The sequence below is a fragment of the Corvus cornix genome, chromosome 1 (assembly GCF_000738735.6).
Source record: "Corvus cornix cornix isolate S_Up_H32 chromosome 1, ASM73873v5, whole genome shotgun sequence".
NCBI classification, from domain to species: Eukaryota; Metazoa; Chordata; class Aves; order Passeriformes; family Corvidae; genus Corvus; species Corvus cornix.
In genome coordinates this window covers 78,683,871-78,701,514 of record NC_046332.1, presented here as the reverse complement: position 1 = coordinate 78,701,514, position 17,644 = coordinate 78,683,871, and the positions used below count along the sequence as shown (strand labels likewise).

At 53.9% G+C, this 17,644-nt stretch overlaps 1 protein-coding gene and 1 long non-coding RNA gene across 2 annotated transcripts; both read left to right on the top strand.

Moving 5' to 3' along the window:
- The first annotated feature begins 2,481 nt into the window (after positions 1 to 2,481).
- Positions 2,482 to 3,957, top strand: LOC120410890. The gene is made up of 3 exons (XR_005603228.1): positions 2,482 to 2,735; positions 2,946 to 3,009; positions 3,574 to 3,957. It is a non-coding gene; the product is annotated as an uncharacterized LOC120410890 (long non-coding RNA).
- Positions 3,958 to 8,133: 4,176 nt separating this feature from the next.
- On the top strand, positions 8,134 to 16,371 carry ZIC5 (Zic family member 5). The gene is given in 9 exon segments (XM_039561400.1): positions 8,134 to 8,316; positions 8,319 to 8,476; positions 8,478 to 8,535; positions 8,538 to 8,643; positions 8,646 to 9,046; positions 9,048 to 9,129; positions 9,132 to 9,425; positions 14,016 to 14,347; positions 14,349 to 16,371. Coding segments are annotated over 9 exon segments (1,902 nt in total). The 3' UTR covers positions 14,637 to 16,371.
- Positions 16,372 to 17,644: the final 1,273 nt, after the last annotated feature.

Sequence of the window (17,644 nt, the reverse complement as noted above, 5' to 3'; positions counted from 1 at the left end):
TTCAGCCTCGCACTGCCGGTGGCTTCTTGATTTTTTGGGGGGAGTCGCCCCCCGCCCCCCCCCCCTCCCCCGCGGCTAGGGGAAGGGGTGGCAGTGGGGAGAGGCGCGCCGATCTCGGGAAAATATCGATGTACGCTTTGGCATGTGATCCTGCCTCGGGAGGCAAACAAACAAAGCGAGGGGCTTAAAATATAACCCCTGCAGCCCCTTTCCCCATTTCGGCTAAAGCAGATGAAGCCCGTGATCGATAAAGGGAGCGAGGGGGGAATCAAATAAAAGTCACGTTGACGGGGCGACGGAGGCTGGGACAAAAAAAATTCAAATCAAATAAAAATTAAAATATAAGAGGGAACGGTCGCCCTGGCTGTTTGGGTTTTTAAACCACTTATGTGGGAGCAGAGAAGTCGATCTGCGATATGCATGTGTTGTGAGTGCGTATCTGAGAGCAGATGCTTTAGGAGTTTTCCTTGTCTTTTCCCTTTCTTGAAAAAGAAACAAAAACAAACTCGAAAAAAAATTCCCTACCCAAAACCCCACCCTGCCATTGTTATTTGGAAACCGGATTCTTACATGGCAGGAATAAAAAAGCATAAAGCCGGCACACAAGCACCCGCACACACACAGAGCAAACAAGTCCTCTTCCCCTCCCCCTCCAGTAAATACACGTCTGGCCCCTGATTCGGTTTGTTTTGTAGCGGCTGAAAAATAATCATCTTGGGGCCAGCAGCTCACCAATAAATAAGGCTTTGTAAAAATCAAAGCCCGGCATAACATTCGCAGTCTTAACCAGCCTGCACGAAACCTTGCATCTCCAAACCCATCAGTTCTGTGCTTGGCGGAGAAACAACCCAAAATATAGGGGGTTTTGTGGTTTGCGGGGTCTTTTTGAAATTCTCTCTTCGACATTTCTCCTATGATTCCTCATGGCATTAAATTCCATATCAGACGCAGGCAGGCTCAAACCTGGATCCACAGCGTCCAAGCAGGGGTTTTACAAGGAGAGATGATAGATGGATGGATGGATGGATGGATGGAAGGAAGGAAGGAAGGAAGGCAGGCAAAGGTAACACTGCCTACCAACTAAGGTCTTTCCCATCATTGTCACTAAATGGTTAAAATATTTCCAAGACTGTCCGAAAGTGTTTGAAATGCGCCAGTACTGGACATTAGTCTTTGAACAAGGCGAAACTGGGAGGAAGTGGGATTCCTTCTAATCTGAAATAGGCAATAGGAGATAAACCGAATATTAATGCAGAGCTGCACCTCTGATGCCAACAGCCCTTTTCTCTTTGCTCGCTGTCATTCGGTCCTGCCTTTGCAGGCAGGAGTGTCTGCTCACCAGATCTTGCCTTTCCAGGCTGTAGCTTGGGAGCATATGCTGTCCTTGTCCTGACCCCCCAGGCTCCCAGGAACAGACCGCGAACAAATTCTATTTTCCTTCTCTGAAAAGATTTCGAGGCGGAGGTCTGAGGAGAGTCCTCCACCGTTACTGAGGATTTCAAGAGCCCAAGCTGAAGAGGAAAGCTTGGTCTCCTGCATCGTCTGCTTCCAGATTAGTGAAAAAAATCACACAGAAAACTAGACGTCTGAATACACTTCCGCCCCCCTCCCCGATTTAAAAGAAGTTACTCCATCTGAGACTGGAAAAAGAACAAATATGTGCAAAAAAATTCGCAGTTCAAAACGGTTTTCGAAAAAAAAAAAATAACAAAGGTGATTATTCTTACAAATATCTACCTTCTGGATTTCCCCCTTGTTTTTCTTTCCTTCCTTTCTCCGTTTTCTCTTTCTTTCTCTTTCTTTCTTCTTTCTTTCTTTCATTCTTTCTTTCTTTCTCTCTCTCTCTCTTTCTCTCTCTCTCTATTTCTTTTTCTCTTTCTCTCTCTCTTTTTCTTTTTCTTCTTTCTTTCTTTCTTTCTTTCTTTCTTTCTTTCTTTCTTTTCTTTCTTTTCTTTCTCTTCTTTCTTTTCTTCTTCCTCTCTTCTTTCTTTTCCTTCCTTCCTTCCTTCCTTCCTTCCTTCCCTTCCTTCCTTCCTTCCTTCCTTCCTTCCTTTCCTTCCTTCCCTTCCTCCCCTCCTTCCTTCCCTTCCTCCCTTCCTCCCCCTCCCTTCCTCCCTTCCTCCCTTCCTCTCCTCCCTTCCTTCCTCCCTCCCTTCCTCCCTTCCTCCCTCCCTCCCTCCCTCCCCCTCCTCCCCCTTCCTTCCTCCTTCCTTCCTTCCTTCCTTCCTTCCTTCCTTCCTTCCTTCCTTCCTTCCTTCCTTCCTTCCTTCCTTCCTTCCTTCCTTCCTTCCTTCCTTCCTTCCTTCCTTCCTTCCTTCCTTCCTTCCTTCCTTCCCTTTCTTCCTTCCTTCCCTTTCTTCCTTCCTTCCCTTTCTTTCTTCCCTTTCTTTCTTTTCCTTTCTCTCTTACTCATTTTTTCTCTTCCTTTATTATTTTGCCTCCTTTTTCTTTCTTTTCCTTACCTTCTTTTTCTGCATTTCCTGCCTCCCCTCCCCTCGCCCCTCGTTCTGCCTGCTCAGCGGTGCCGGCATCGGGGCGCTTTCGGGGGGACGCAGTGAATTCCAGCCGGAGCCCCCGCAGGCTGGCCACTCTCTGCTATTCTTTCAGGGCTCCAGCCCTACTCTCTCTGCAGGAAACAGAGGAGCTGATCCAAGTTCAAAGTCACGTCGCCGTCCCTCCTAAGAAGTGCTTTATTTGCCTCTGAACCGCAAAACCCCTTTCCCCCATGTCACAGGGTAACAAGGGAAGGGAGTGAGGGAGGAAGGGAGGAAGGGAGGAAGGGAGGAAGGGAGGGGGGCAGAGGCACCAGCAGCCAGCCCTGCACTCTCTCGTCGGGCCACGGCCACGAACACAGCCTGCGGCTCACGGCAGCTTTCGAGGGAGGAAAGCAAGCGGTCACACAAAGTCGGTGTTAAACCGTTTTATTGAAAGAAGTTTTTCAACAGGTTTCTGGAGGTGCCAGACCTGCAGAGCAAATGTCAGCCTTCCCGGGAAAGCTTTCTCGTCTTTGTAAGTTTTCCGAAATTCGCTTTAAAACTGCTCTTCTCTTGTTCTTACCGGCTGGTGATGCGGAAGGAGCTGGGGGGAGTGTGGAGGGGGGGAGGTGGGACGAGGAGAGAGCAATTTCTTGCTTCCCGTGGACTGTATATACCGTCTTCCCCTTCTAGCCCCTTTTCCCGAGAGGTGTCACCGCCCTCAGGGGAGGCTCCGGGCCCCTTTTCTCCATCCCCCCCTCCCTGGGAGCCGTGGGTGCCGCAGTGGGGGCGTAGGACTCTGCCCATAGGAGGACGCGGGTGGTGATGGCCTCGTCGGGAAAAAGAGGCAGAAGGACCCACCGGAGACGGGTGTGTTCGTGTGTGTGCGTATGAGAGAGAAAGGGAAAGGGGGAAGAGGGTGTCTTTCCCCCAAAAGTCAGCCTTCCCACGGAGTAAGGGGAGGAGGTGCGGGGCAAGGAGGGGGAGTGCGGCTGGCCCGCAGCCTGGGGAGAAGAGGCCAGTTGAGCGGCATCACTTGCACCGTTGTCTGTATCACAGACACTCATAAATTCAACAAGCTCATCAACAGGATATTAAGTTGCAGGTTACCTTTGATGGTGCCGATCCGAGCCACTTCTAGGCCGTTCGACCTATGACCCGTGAAGACCACATGTGTTGTGCTGTAGCCTCCCTCTGTAAAACACACACTTCGAGACAAAAGTTCTTTGTCAGGCTCTACCGGCAAAGTAATGTAAAAGAAAAAGGGGAAATAATGAAAATCTCAGCCAAAGCTGTAACTTTTAAATGCTTCTTAAAAAAATAAAAAAGAAAGAAAAAATAAAAGAAAAATACGCTAGGCAGGGCAGGGACAGGAGGAAGGAGCACCTCGCTTTCGTGCCATGAATATTTATTGTTCCTTCAGTTGCACTTATATATATATGTATAAAACCCCGCTCGGCGGTAATGCCGTGAGAGGGGGGGAGGGGGGAGCGCGAGGAGCACTGTAGCGCTTTTTTCCAGGACGGAAACCTCCGATGCCTCTGCCCTGCCCCGCTGCGGCTGAGGGATGCGCAGAGACGCGTATTTTGCGCGCCCTGCCCCGCTGCGCCGCTCATTCTGCAGCCAGCACAGACCCGGCGCAACGCCCCCAAAATGGGGTCTGCTGCAGCACTGCCGGGTTTCATTAGATGCACCTTTTTCCATCTGGAGATGCCCATATAAACGTTAGAGGCAGGGGAGAAGCGTCCCAATAAAGCGCGATGGACTTTGTAATACAATTTATGCTGTCATTCATAAATAACAATGCCATATGGTAACCATATTGCTTATACAAGTAAAGCCGTCAAAGTGTCACTATTTGATTTATCTCAACAGCTTCTTCCAACGGTGACGTTCAGAGAGAGGGGAAGTGGGGGGGAGAGAGAGCAGAGCAAAATTTGGCCTGGGTTTCCTGAGACCGCCTCTCTCTTTATCTCTTTCTTTCTTTTCTTTTTCTTTCTTTTTCTTTCTTTCTTTCTTTCTTTCGATAGATAGATAGATAGATAGATTGAAGGATGGGGTTTTTTTCCTTATTTTGTCCCTATTTGAGCAAACCCCAAAAGGGATGGCCACTCTTTCCCTCTTTCCCTGGCGAGATGCGCGCTGAACACGACAGTTCCGAAACTTATGCTCGTGAGTCTCTGTCCCAAAGGTGCGGCGGGTCCCGACCCCGACAGCCCCTAGCCCCTACGTCGAATCCTTGTGTCAGTCTCGGGTTCCCGCTTGGATGCACAGAGCAACGACATTTGGCACAGGAGAAGTTTAATTTTTAAGGGTATAAAATACCCATCTGCTGAACCCCTCCAGAAAGGAGTGGTGAGGAGTCTCAGTGCCATATCGCTACTCTCTTTCCCTTTCGTGCCCCTGGGCAGCCTCCCGCTCCCGGCCGAGGTCCCGGTGCCTCCGTGCTATCCCCCTGACGGGACAATGAGGAGCGTACCGTGGGTACTTCCTACCCGTGTGGGTCCCCACGGGGCTGAGGCTCGGGACGCTCCCTCCTGCTACGGGCGGAATCCAGGTCCGATGGCGCATGTTCGCGGAGGGACCCGTGCCACAGGCTCCCCCGAGCAGCAAAGCAGCCCCACGAGCGTAGAAAGTCACCCGCGACGGGTCGGGGGGAGGATAGGCTTTTTTAGCATATTTGAGGAGACTTGGAGGTCTTGTCGAGGAAAGCGTCAATCGCGCTCCCTTTCTAATGGTTCCCCAGAAGAATGTTTTACACGTTATAAAATATTGCTCCCCGCTCCCTAACTATCAATAAGATGTGCACTAAAGACGATTGTTTGTAAATGGTGTTCATGATCATTAGCATACATTTACATAATGCAGCTCACAGCACAGCGTTTTACAGTTAAACACCTCCTAAAGCCGATAGCCCGATCTCAGTTTAAAGAGGAAGCTTTACGAAATAAATTTGAAGGCTTCCAGGCTTTCACCCCGCCTCTGCAGCCTCCCCCGAAGTCCCTTGGCAGGTTTGCCGGCGAGCGGAGCACTGCGGGAGGGCTCTGCAGCCGGCTCCGCCGCGGAAACAGGGCGCGTTCCGACCCTCGACGGGTGCTGTCGAGGTGTGGGGTGGGGGCCGTGGGGGTAGCACAGCACGCCTCCCTCTGCTGCAGCCCCAGAGGGCAGCGGCAGCCTGGGCCTGAGCTGGTGTCGGTAAGTTAATGGGCTTTAAATTCTTCACGGCTCTTTTGGAGCTGGCAGTGTTCAAAATTGTCCCTGCGCGGGCAGCCACCTTCGCTTCCCGGCGATTGCAGCTAGTCCTAAAAATATGAGCGAATTTCCACGTGAGTCTCCATCAACCCCTCCCTCCCCATAGTCACAGGTCAGCTGCCTATTAGCCAGCTATAAAATATTTTCATTGTTTTATAGCCTCTCATAAAAAGAAATTGATCGGGGTATATATTTGAATTAAGACATATTAAATCGATGACAGATACACATCACCTGCGTTTAACAGGAGAGGGACAAGGAGGCATGTGGAAGGTTCCAGGGACCTATGATACTTGTTCCCCTCCACAGCATCTCCCATCACACCATTCCATCTCTGGACCTTGGTCCAGCAACACACCCAGAATTTGGGGAGGAGGGAGGGCACAATTTGGATGAATGTACAGAAAATATACGTATATAAATACTCGTAGAGACGTATGGCTAGTTCGCGTGAAGTTTTTACTGTGCAATAAAACCATCGAGCAGCCGCTTTAAAACCCAGGGATCATTTATTCCCGTTCCTTGCCTTGCAGCATCACTGAAACCCCCACCGCGGCCACGCGAGCCGGGAGCATTGGCTCGTCTCCGGGGGGCGAGAGAAGGGAGGGAACCGGCGTGTCTCGCTCCCCCTTGAGCTCCCCCTAGAGCCTCTCACCCCCCTTCTGGCAGCCGTGGGCCAAATCCTGCGAGTTTTCCCCGCGTGAGTAGCGGCGGGAGGTACGGAGGAGTAGGTGGGGGGAGGGGGGGGGCGCGGCTGGAGCTTGGCCCAGGAAATGCCGGAGCAGCACGGGGCTTCTTTTGAACGTGGATTGGCACAGGGAAGCGGCCAAGACGCACAGATGTAGTTTCGTCAAGGGGATTAGGTGGCCGGGGAGAGCCGGAGGTGTGTGTGGGTCCATTGGCATCCCCCACCCCGTTTCTTCTCCTAGAGAGGCGGAGAAGCGTCCCTGGCTGCCCCGCAGGCAGCGAAGGGCAGCCAGCCTGCCTGCACTTTCCAGGAGCGCGAGAGCTCAAGGCATTTCCAGGGGGACCAACAGCCTGAAGAAAGCAGATGACATATCAATAAAAGCTACTTCTCCTCCCACAGAAAAGTCAAGATAATGCTCCTTTCCCCTTTTGGCTTGCAGGGAAATCCCGGCCTTTACTAGTCAACCCCCTCGAAGGGCAGCATCCTTTGCGCCGAAGGGCCAATTTCGGCGCTCCACAAGGAGCTTCACTTTCGAGGACCCGCACACCCCGCACCCCAGGGGCGGTCCCATCGCTGTCACCGCCCGTCCCCTACTCCTGCCCCCTTTTAAGAGAGCTTCCACTTTTCCTGCCTTTTCGTCTAGGGCAGCAGCTGAGGGCACCCACCAGCGGGAGACTCCCCCATTTCCCAGCCTATCGCCCCCCTCCCGTTACGACATCCTAAAGAGTCGAGGAGCATTTATGCTCGGAGCCAGTATCACTGCGGCGGTTTCATCTCTACTTCGCCGTTGCTGAATTAGGGCCGGAGTGGATGCAGCTGCCTGGAGTACGGCTGGCGGACCCCCGAGGGACGTGGGGTGGCTCTTCCCATGGGATGCCCTGGGAAGCGGCTGCGGGAGGAGAAAGCCCCAAAGCAGCAGCGAGAGCAGGCTCCCGAAACTTCGCTCTAACATGTGCCACTTGCCCCCCTCCTCCTCCCCTCCCCGCTTACTTGTTTATTTTCTAAAGGAAAGGAATCCCAACCCCCGCCGTCTTCTTTTTAGGAAAACTTTGGCCGCCTTCCCCTAGTGTTGCCTTGGGCATGAGTACACACAGCCTCGGCCTCGCGTGGGTGTGGGGTTGCACACGTTGTTGCATGAGGGAGTGCTTTCCCGCCTCATCCATAAATGAACGTGGCCCTCCAAAAAAAGAAAAAAGGAAAGGAAGCCGAACGCAGAGCCGGGCAGCAGCCGCGCGCGTGGGCTGCCGCCAGGCGAGGAGAGAAACCCCACGGCCCCGCAAACGTAAACACGGCGGAGCATCGGAGCAGGGCGCCCCGTCCAGTGCTTGGGGAGCGGAGGCAGCTGCTGCCCGCTGCTGCCCGCTGCTGCCCGCTGCTGCCGGCGGGGGGCGGCGGGGGAGGCGCCGGGTGCGCCCCGTCGGGCCCCGCGCGAAGTTTTGCAAGTGCAACTTCGGGGGCGGCGCGGGGGGCCCCGGGGGGGCGGCGGGGGCGGATCCCCGCTGCGCCGGCGGCCTGAAAGGGAGCCAATCGCGCGGCCCCGGCCGCTGCCAATCATCGCCATCCGTCCAATCCCTCCGGCGCGGTGTCCGAGCCGTATTCCCCAGCGCGCCGCCGGAGTGTGGTGAGGGCTCTGCCAATCGCGGGCGGGCAGAGCGGGGCCAGGGATGCGCGGGGCTCGGAGCGCAGACAAAAGAAGTTAAAGAGCCGCTTAATATATACATGTTTTTGAAGGCGGGTAAAGGGAAAAAAATAACAACAGCGAGCGTAGATGGGCTTGGCTGTGTCGTTATGGAGCCCCCTTTGAGCAAGAGGAACCCGACACTGAGATTAGCGGATTTGGCAGCGGCTCAGCCCCATCCTCACCAGAACATGACAGGCTTCCCGGGGCTGGGGAACCACCACGTCCACCCCCACACGCGGCCCACCTCCACCCCGGGGACGCGGGCGGCGACCCCGGCGGCGCCCTCACGCCGCTCGGACCCGAGCACATGGCGCAGCCCGCCGCCCTCAAGCTCACGCCCGAGGCGCTCACCGCCGCCGCCGCCGCCTTCGCCGCGCCCGCCGCCACCACCACCGCCGCCGCCGCCGCCACCGCCGCCGCTGCCACCACCGCTGCCGCCTACGCGCCGCCCGCCGCCGCCCTCCCGGGATACCCGTCGGGGGGGGCGGCGGGCCGGGACTTCCTCCTGCGGCGGGAGCTGCCCGCCACCGCCGCCGCCGTGCATGGGCGCTGGGCGAGCAGCACCCGCCCGCCAGCTCCCCCCACCTTCCGCACCCGCCACCTCACGGCGTCTTCATCTCGGCCGCCGGCACCTACGGCGCGACCGACGGGGCGCACGCCGCCTTCCCGCCGCCGCCTCCCGGCGAGCAGGGCGCGCCCGCCGGCCGCCACCCGCCGCTCAACGGGCAGATGCGCCTGGGGCTGGCGGCCGCCGCCGGGGAGCTCTACGGGCGCGCCGAGGCGCACTACGGGGCCGCCGCCGCCTCCTCCTCCTCGGCTTTGCAAGGCTACGGCTCCGTCAACCTCAACCTGGCGGCGGCCGGCCACGGGCACCCGCACCACCCCCATCCCCACCACCACCACCATCACCACCATCACCACCATGCCCACGTCGGGGGCCGCGGCGGCGGCGGCGGCTGGGGCCTTCCTCCGGTACATGCGACAGCCCATCAAGCAAGAGCTGATCTGTAAGTGGATCGACCGGGAGCCGCCTCCTCACCTCCGCCGCCGCCATCGGGCGGTAGGAAGCCTTGCTCCAAAACTTTCAGCACGATGCAGGAGCTGGTGAGCCATGTCACCGTGGAGCACGTCGGTGGGCCCGAGCAGAGCAGCCACGTGTGCTACTGGGAGGAGTGTCCCCGCGAAGGCAAGCCCTTCAAAGCGAAATACAAACTCATCAACCACATCCGAGTGCACACGGGAGAGAAACCCTTCCCTTGCCCCTTCCCCGGCTGCGGGAAGGTCTTCGCTCGCTCCGAAAACCTCAAGATCCACAAACGAACTCATACAGGTGGGTTGTTCCCCCCCCTCCCCCCCGCAAGGGTTTCCTTCTTTTTTTTTTTCTTTTTTTCCTTTTCCTCCTCTTTTCCTCCTCTCCTACGCACCGCCGGACATGTGACTTTTTCATGAATAAGTAATTCGGCAGCACACGGGCCACGCACACACAGCTACGTACACGCACCCGGCCCCTCTGCCCTGCACACACGTGTCCCGTCCCCCCCCTCCAACCCCCCCTCATCTTGGGCAGCTCCCTCCCCACCCCCACCCCCTCCGCTACCCACCTCCCCACATCCCGGCACCACCGGATAAATACACCGATTAATAAATAACGCAGAGCCGGGGGAAGATGAGCAGCAGCCCCTGCGGAAGAGCGAGGAGAGGATGAGCACCCGCCCGTCCCTACTCCCACCGCCCTTGTCCGGGGCGCCCTGGGGGCTCACCCCGCGTCTGGGAAGCGCTGCGCTTTGCCACTTCCCCCCCGCCACGCCGAAGGACGGCGGTTCTGCTTTTCCTGCCGCTTCTGTCGGCGGGGACGGAGCCGGGCGGGTGACGCTTGGCCCGACGGAGATGGGGCCGCGGGGCTCTTGGGGGCGCAGTTCCCCTGCGCTGCGGGCGGCGGTGGCGGTGCTCGGGTCTGCCGGTACTACCGGACTATCGGGCTGCCCCTGTGACCGGCGCTCCTGGGGCTACCCGCGTTCCGAGACTGTCCCTACTACCGGGACCAACGATACTGCCGGGTGTACCCCACCGCCTGGGCTACCGATATTGCGGAACTACCGGGGATGCTGAGGGCACTGCCGGGGCTGCCCGTACTGACGCCGGTCCCGAGGCTGCTGGTGCCGCCTGGGCTGCTCCCGCCTGTGGCAGTACCGCGGAGTCGGAGAGCAGGGAGCGAGGCAGGGGAAGGCTCCCACCGGAGGACGCTTCCCTCTCTTTGTGGATCTGAGAAGGAAACTTCAAAGTCGCCCCGACTGCTCGGCGGGGTACGGGAGGAGGGAGCGGCACCGGGAAATGCCCCGGGGGACAGGCGGGGACCCCTGGAAGGGCTTGGGGTGTGTTTGAGCCCTTGAGTATTTCCTTTTACTTTTTTGTTGTTGTTGTTGTTGTTGTTTCTTCTTGTTTTTTTTTTTTTTTTTTTTTTTTTTTTTGTTTTTTTTTTTTTTTTTTTGTTGTTGTTGTTGTTGTTGGTTTGGGTTTTCTCCCCACTTTCTCCTCATTCCTCGCCACTCCTGAAATACGCATTTCCATCTGGGTGTAAAACTCTGCCGAAAACGAACGAAGCCGGGATTTATAGTGGCAGACAAATATTATTCCTTGGAGGATACTTAAGGAAGTGGAGTTGCCGTAATTGCTTTCTTGATTTATTGTGTGCTGCTCGGGAAGAGAAAAGCGGCGACCGTACAACGTGTTGTTCCGATGTAAAACCAAATGGCCCATGGCTGAAAGGATTATAGATTTTTATCTCCAGAATATGTCAGGCATGAGCCCATATGTAGCAGCGGAGCCCTGAGGGTGCCCAGTGCTCTACACCCTGAGCCGGGGATGGTGGGGGGGGGAATTTCTCCAGGGGGGAGGGGGGCGGAAGGTCTGACACTTTTTGTTGTTGTTGTTGTTGTTGTTGTGTTAATGATACCGCGGAATGAGTTAGCTGGAGGCCCGTGGTTTTGTCATCTACAGCCTTCTCCACCTGCCTTGGCTTGAAAAACAAAACTTCACCGCGGACTTCTCTGGGCTCCTCAACTCCTTACCCATCTCAGCTGCAAGGTGCAGGCGGGAGGGAGGTGGGAAGGAGTCCGGGAGAGGCTTATGAGGAGGCAGAGAGATTCAGCGGGAAAAAGAGCCCCACCAAAACCCAAATACGTATCAGGCACAGTTTGCAGCTCTAAGATGAGGTCGAGCATTGCCCCGAGGCAATTCGTGGGACGTGGCTTCTTGCAAGGGATATTTGGAGAAGTTTTCAGCTTGGGGCTGCCCACAGTCCTCGGGAGGGTGTCCGTGCGTGAGCCCACAGGGAAAGGCTGTATCCACGCAGAAGGGGTCGTTGCAACAAAGCAGCCCTCGGGGGTCGGGCTGGGGGGCAATAGCCCACCTCGAATGACAGGTCGGCCCATGGGAGGACAAAGGGGATAGGAGTCTTTCCCTACTCATTCCCCCACCACGCACTTGAGTGAACAAGGGATCCCAAACTTTCTGCTCCTTCCTATCGGATTAATTACTGTAATTTTGCCGCCTCAGATTTATTTTAGTCATGTGTAGCCTGGGAGGAGGGGAGATTTGCAAACTATTCGTCTATTATGGGCATTTGGCATGCGGGTGTGTGTGTGTGTGGAATAATAGTACCGTAATTGTATCATTAGGCGATTTTGCGTGTTTCTGGTAATCCTGCAAGAAGAAGAGTATTTCAATAACTCAGGAGGCATTTGTTGTTTGGGGTTTTCCTCATTTTTCTTTTTTTTTTTTTTTTTCTTTTTCCTCAAAAGCATCACCCCGGGGGCTGCATACCACTCTCTGCAGCTACTGCTCCATTTTGGGGACAAATCACTGTTCGTTCCCACACCGGGTGCATTCTAGCAGGAATAGAGACCCCATCCCTCCCGCAATTTTGCTGTCCTCTCGCCAAAGACGATGTTCAGGACGGTCAGGCTTCCTTCCAACGATTCCCAGACCCTCCAAAAAAGTGACCCCAAGCCCCATCTGTGCCCCTCCCCGCCCCCGGCACTGCTACTGCCGGGAGGAGTTAGGGGACGACGCCCGGCATCTCGCCCCCTTCCGTGGGTTGAAACCACCTACAAATGGTTAAACTCTGACGTGGTGCCCTCGTCAGCATAACGGGGACACACCGGGACCTTCCCCGCTCCTGGATTTATGGGGAATTTTATCTTCGCGATCTGGAGTCTGGCGAGGGTGTCCGTGCGTGAACCCAAGTGGAAAGACACTTCCCTAAAATCCCGACAGAGTGGACGAGGTTTGGTCCAGCTGGTCGGAGCATTTCTCAGGGGGCTGCGCTTCGGACTCTGTGGGCTCTGCAGTCACGGCCAGCAACAGAATGTGTGAACCTTCATTCTTGGGGTAACACAGATAGAAACTGCGCAAAACCTCCAGTAGATTCGCTTTGTTTTCCCGGAAGAAATAATAGTAATTAATGAACAAACGAAGTGACCGGAAACTTGTCTCGGGGGCATGCAGAGGTTTTCATGCACTTAAACCCCACGAGGCACAATTTTAATTTTAATTTTTTTCTCCCCACACTTTTTTTTTTTAAAGATAAACTTGCACTTTCTTGTGCTACCACTTTGGTGGTGGGGAGCCGATTTTAATTGAACAAATTGATGCATAAATAGGCTATGGAGGTGTATGTTTCTATAGTAACAGCCAAGAAATTGCTTCTAAAAATAAAAATAATTTTCTAATTTCCATTATTATTTTGTTAAATAATAAACGCGATACAATCTTCCAAACAGGAGGAGCAGTAAAAATTGCTTGGCAATAAGGAGAAAATGTCCACCGAGAGAGCTGCTGGGTTGTTATTTCTGAGCCCTCAGAGAAAAACAGATCTGAAAATATGCATCAGCCATGTCTTAACCGACTCAAGGGTCGCAATAGTCATGACGAAGATTATCAGTGCAGGTCTGCCTGTGCTGGACTCACGTGTAGCATGATAGAGGAAGAAAAACTTGCTGTAAGAAGCTTCAGTACAGGGATCTGGCACTTTTTTCTTTTTCCTCTGGTGTCTCAGTAATAGGCATTTGCCCAGCTCTATTCGGGAACTATGGGGAAGGGTCGGTCCGGGAACTATGGGGAAGGACACGGCTATACGTACCAGAACATATGTATTCCAGGGTATGCTACATGAGACGAGAGTGCGTGAGAAAGGTACGCCAGGCTAACCGCCCCGGGCTGATTTTCACAACCCCTTTAACTGTTAAGTAATGCGTAAAAACTCTTAAAGTAGATCATCCGCACACATTCAGACCCAAACTTGCCCAGGGTAACCAGCTACGGTAACAGCAGTCTGCTACCCTCGTCTCCGGCGTCTGGGTTGGTCCCCGCAGCTTGCAGGTTCCCAGTCCGGGCTGCGGGGTGCTCCCTCTTTGTATCGGGATGCTTAAACAGGTGTTACTTTTATTTCCCCCAAACTAATTATTCCCGCAGCGCAGTGCCCACTGGGAAAGGATTACGCAGGAGATGTGCCAGGCGAGCCGGGCTGCCGGCAAACGCCAGCCCTCGCAGGCAAAGGCATTGAGAGGTTTTGTTTGGGCTCGGTCATTAGAGCGGTAATGAAGGTTTCTCGTGTGCGAGGGGAGCGCCGCAGAGGGCAAACAAGGCCGAGGGGGCCCTGCCGCCGCCAGCCCGGGACTCCGGGCCTGAGGGCTGCCAGCGACGTGTGACAGGCAGCAAAACATGGGGAAAAAGGCGGAAACCTCGGGCATGTCACGACTGTCGTGAAGGGGGAGGAAAAAAGGGAAAGGGGAGGAAAAGGAGGGAAGGGGAAGCTTTACCCTTGCCGCTCACCCCCGGAGGCCGCGCTGCGGAGGGGCTGCGATGCGGCGGGCGGGCTGCGGGCAGGGCCGGTAACGGTGCCGTTGCTGTGTCTCCGCAGGGGAGAAGCCCTTCAAGTGCGAGTTCGACGGCTGCGAGAGGAAGTTCGCCAACAGCAGCGACCGCAAGAAGCATTCCCACGTCCACACCTCGGACAAGCCCTACTACTGCAAGATCCGCGGCTGCGACAAGTCCTACACCCACCCCAGCTCCCTGCGGAAGCACATGAAGATCCACTGCAAGTCCCCGCCGCCCTCCCCGCCGCCAGGCTCCCAGGGCTACGCGGCGGCGGGGCCCCCCGACGGCCCGCTGCCCCCCGAGGCCGACCCGGCCGCCGAGCCGCCCCGCGGCCGCGCCGCCGCCCTCTCCCCGCCGGTCACCAACCTCAGCGAGTTGGTACGTCTGCCAGGCCGGGGGGGCTCCCGCCGGCCCCGCACCCCCTCCAGCCGCGACACCTCCCCGGCATCCGAGGAGGACGAGCCCCACAGGACCTCGGGAGGCAGAACTGCTCCCTAGGGCCGTGCCGAGCCATGCCAAGCTGCCGGTGGCCCCGGCCCCACTGCACTGGCCCGGCCGCAGCGGCAGCCACCTGGCACGGGGGGCTGCCGTGGAAGTGCCATCAGGTTTGACTCGCGCTATTTATTCCATGTACGAAACCCTATGGTGTTTGTACAGTAACTAATTTAATTAAAGAGACTCGGACCTTTTTTTTTTTGGTAAGAAAAAGCATTAATAACGCCAGGCTGGGACGTCCCAGTCACCCGAACCGCACAATTTTGCAGGGGGACGGTGCCAAGGGAGATGCTCGTCTTCCACTCTGCCCATGCCCATTTCTTTAACAAGAGTTAGCTGGAGAAGGCTGCGAGCGGGCAGAACTCAGCCGCTCTCTGGAGTGGCTCTTAAGTACCTTAGCTGCCACCCCAGCGCCTCCTCTTTAGCCTGGATAAAGCCCCAGGTCAGCAGCAGCCTCCTGACTGTAAAGCAGCACCTGCTGAAGCTCCGGCCAGTCAAGGACAGATTGCGCATCCCTTAAAATAAAATAAAATAAAAGCATTTCCCCACCCCTCTCGCAGTTCAGCTCCTCTGTAATTGATGGTTTCTCTCCCGAGTCGAGGGGTCCCACCTGCACCCGTCATTTTCTCCCCAGCCTTTCTTTCAACCTTAGCCGTAACATTGTGCAAACGATTTACGAAAGGAAAGACAAAAGATGCAGGACTCCTTTTTCACTTCTCCACGGTTTGTAGATGTATGGCTCCTAAAATGTAGCCAGAGAATAAAAGAAACACGCTGCTATTTGACAACTGTGATACTGTGATACATTTTTGATTTTTTTCCCCTAAAAAACTCACATGAAAACTCTGCGAATTTTCCTTTCCTTGGGGTTGGTGTTATTATTACTCTGATTATTATTTTTTTTAAAGTTCATCTCTCAGACCAAGACTTTGCCTCATGCTCCCTCCAGCCCCTCGGGGGGTTGGGAGGGGGAGCAGCCCCCTGGGCCTGGCGAGTCCCGGAGTAGGGGGCAGGCATAGAGGGATTATCTTTTTATTATTATATTTATGTACACTATTTCATCTCTCCAACCGAGCTGATGCCTGCGTGCTTTTCACTCATCCCCCTGAAGTGGCCCGGCAGAGTCACCTGGGAGGTGGGGACCAGAGCTGCTGGGAAGGAAGTGAGGGGTGGGGACGCAGGCTAGTGTCGGGGTGCCAACCTCCCCAAACCCCCCAACAGCCCAGCCCTGCAGCCGAGGGCTGCGAGGCGCGGGGGACACCCCAGCCTAGCGCCCTTGCGTCAGGAGCAGGGCACAAATGAAGTAAAGAGCACTAATTCCCCCTCAGAGACCCTGAGAGAAGAAGCGGCAGCCGCCCTCCCCTCCCCCAGGGCTTGTGGAAATGTGGTTTTTGTGCCGTGAATGGTGGATGTCGTCTTGTCATTGTTAATAACGTGGATGTGAACGCGATTATTTTGTACAGTCGAATTAATTTATTTTCTGACATCACCCTTTTGTTTTTCTTTTTTTTTTTTTTTGACTCCCCTGAAACAGTACAGAGCACACCAAAGAATTCTCTTATTAATTTTGGTGATAGATTGTTGTTTATGATGATGTGGTTTGTACAAAAAAAAAAACAAAAAAAAACAAAAAAAAAACCATTATATTTTTCAGCTTACTTGAATGAACGATGTAATGTGAAACAGACTCTTCCTGCATGTCCTCCGTGCGGTGTGTTGGTGCTGATAATATATATATATATGTATAGTTCATAGAGATATTATATTATTAGTACAGTGCATGGTGCTGTCACTCTGGAAGCCTTTAAACGTTGTCTTCATATTGTTGTTTTGGATCTAAAGAAGCAGGCGTTACTTTGAAAACAAACAGAAAACTTGAATAGAAAATAATTTTTTAAAGTTCATTCGATTTGCTTTTTATTCGTTTTCCAAAGCCCATTTGAATAAATAGAAAAAAATAAAGTAAGGTATGGACTTTTAAAAAAAATATTTATGTAATGTAATCTTATTAGAGATATATTGGTGCTGATTTATAAACGAACTTTTTAATTTATGCATTTTTTTCAACAACAGATTGCACTATACATTACGACATGGCAGGGTTTATAAACTATGGCTCGGGGGGATATATCACTATTTTTATGTATTTGCTACACGTAGGGTCACACACTTGCCCAACAGTTTTATGACACATGATACCTCCTAAATAATAATAAAAAAATGCTAATTTAAAACTTTTCATCTCTGTAAACCCCATTAAAAGAAAAAAAAAAAAGATCATGCAAATGAATAAAAATATTATTCCTATGTATTGCATGTGCCTTACTAACATACGAAGGGCAGAGACAGACCAAAACATCCCCTTTTCCCCCCGAGGCTCAGCAGGTAGATTCAGATACAGCCACAGCCTCACAGCTCGGCAGGAGCAGCACCGTGAGGTTTTGGGGAAGGCTGAGATACTCCGCTTTGCCCAGCGAAACGTGTGAGTAAATAGGGTTCTCCTTCGGATTTACGTTTGGGTTTGCAGCCAGGCAGAGGAGGGACTCCGGGCCGAGCCGCCCCTGCCTCCCCCGAGGCTGCGGGCCTTACTCCTGGGTGTTTGCCCGTGAGCGGGGCTAAGGGCAGGGGCGGGCAGAGGGTCGGGGGGAGCCTGGTCATGATGGAGCAGTTGGGTGCTCTGCTGCTGGCATCCCGTGCACAGGGGGAAGAGAGGGAGGGACAGATTGACAGAGATAAGACACAGGCACAGGTCAGACATTTATACACATGACATTCTTCATCTCTCTCAAGGATAACTAATCAGAGTATCAAATCAAATCAATTAAAATGTTTATTTCTGTCGGAGGAAAAAAAAAAAAAAGAAAAAAGAAAGATCTTCCTGGCAGTATTCTCTTGAGGATACTCGTGAGTTAAACAGCACTACTCTTCGGTGGTAGCCATAGGAGCGAAACCGTATGCCAGAAGATGATTCTGAAACACAGAGTGAAGTCAGACAAGAAATAACGCCAGGAAATCACTGGAATGAAGGAGAAGAAAAACCCCGAATTTTTCAGGAGCTGAGTAAGGACAGGTCTCTCGTTTCGAGAGAGGAAAACTGAGTAAAACCGGTGAAAAAATCCGGACGAAATCGTGTGTCAGCATCCTCCAGGATTATTTCCCCTTTTAATTTTCTTTTTA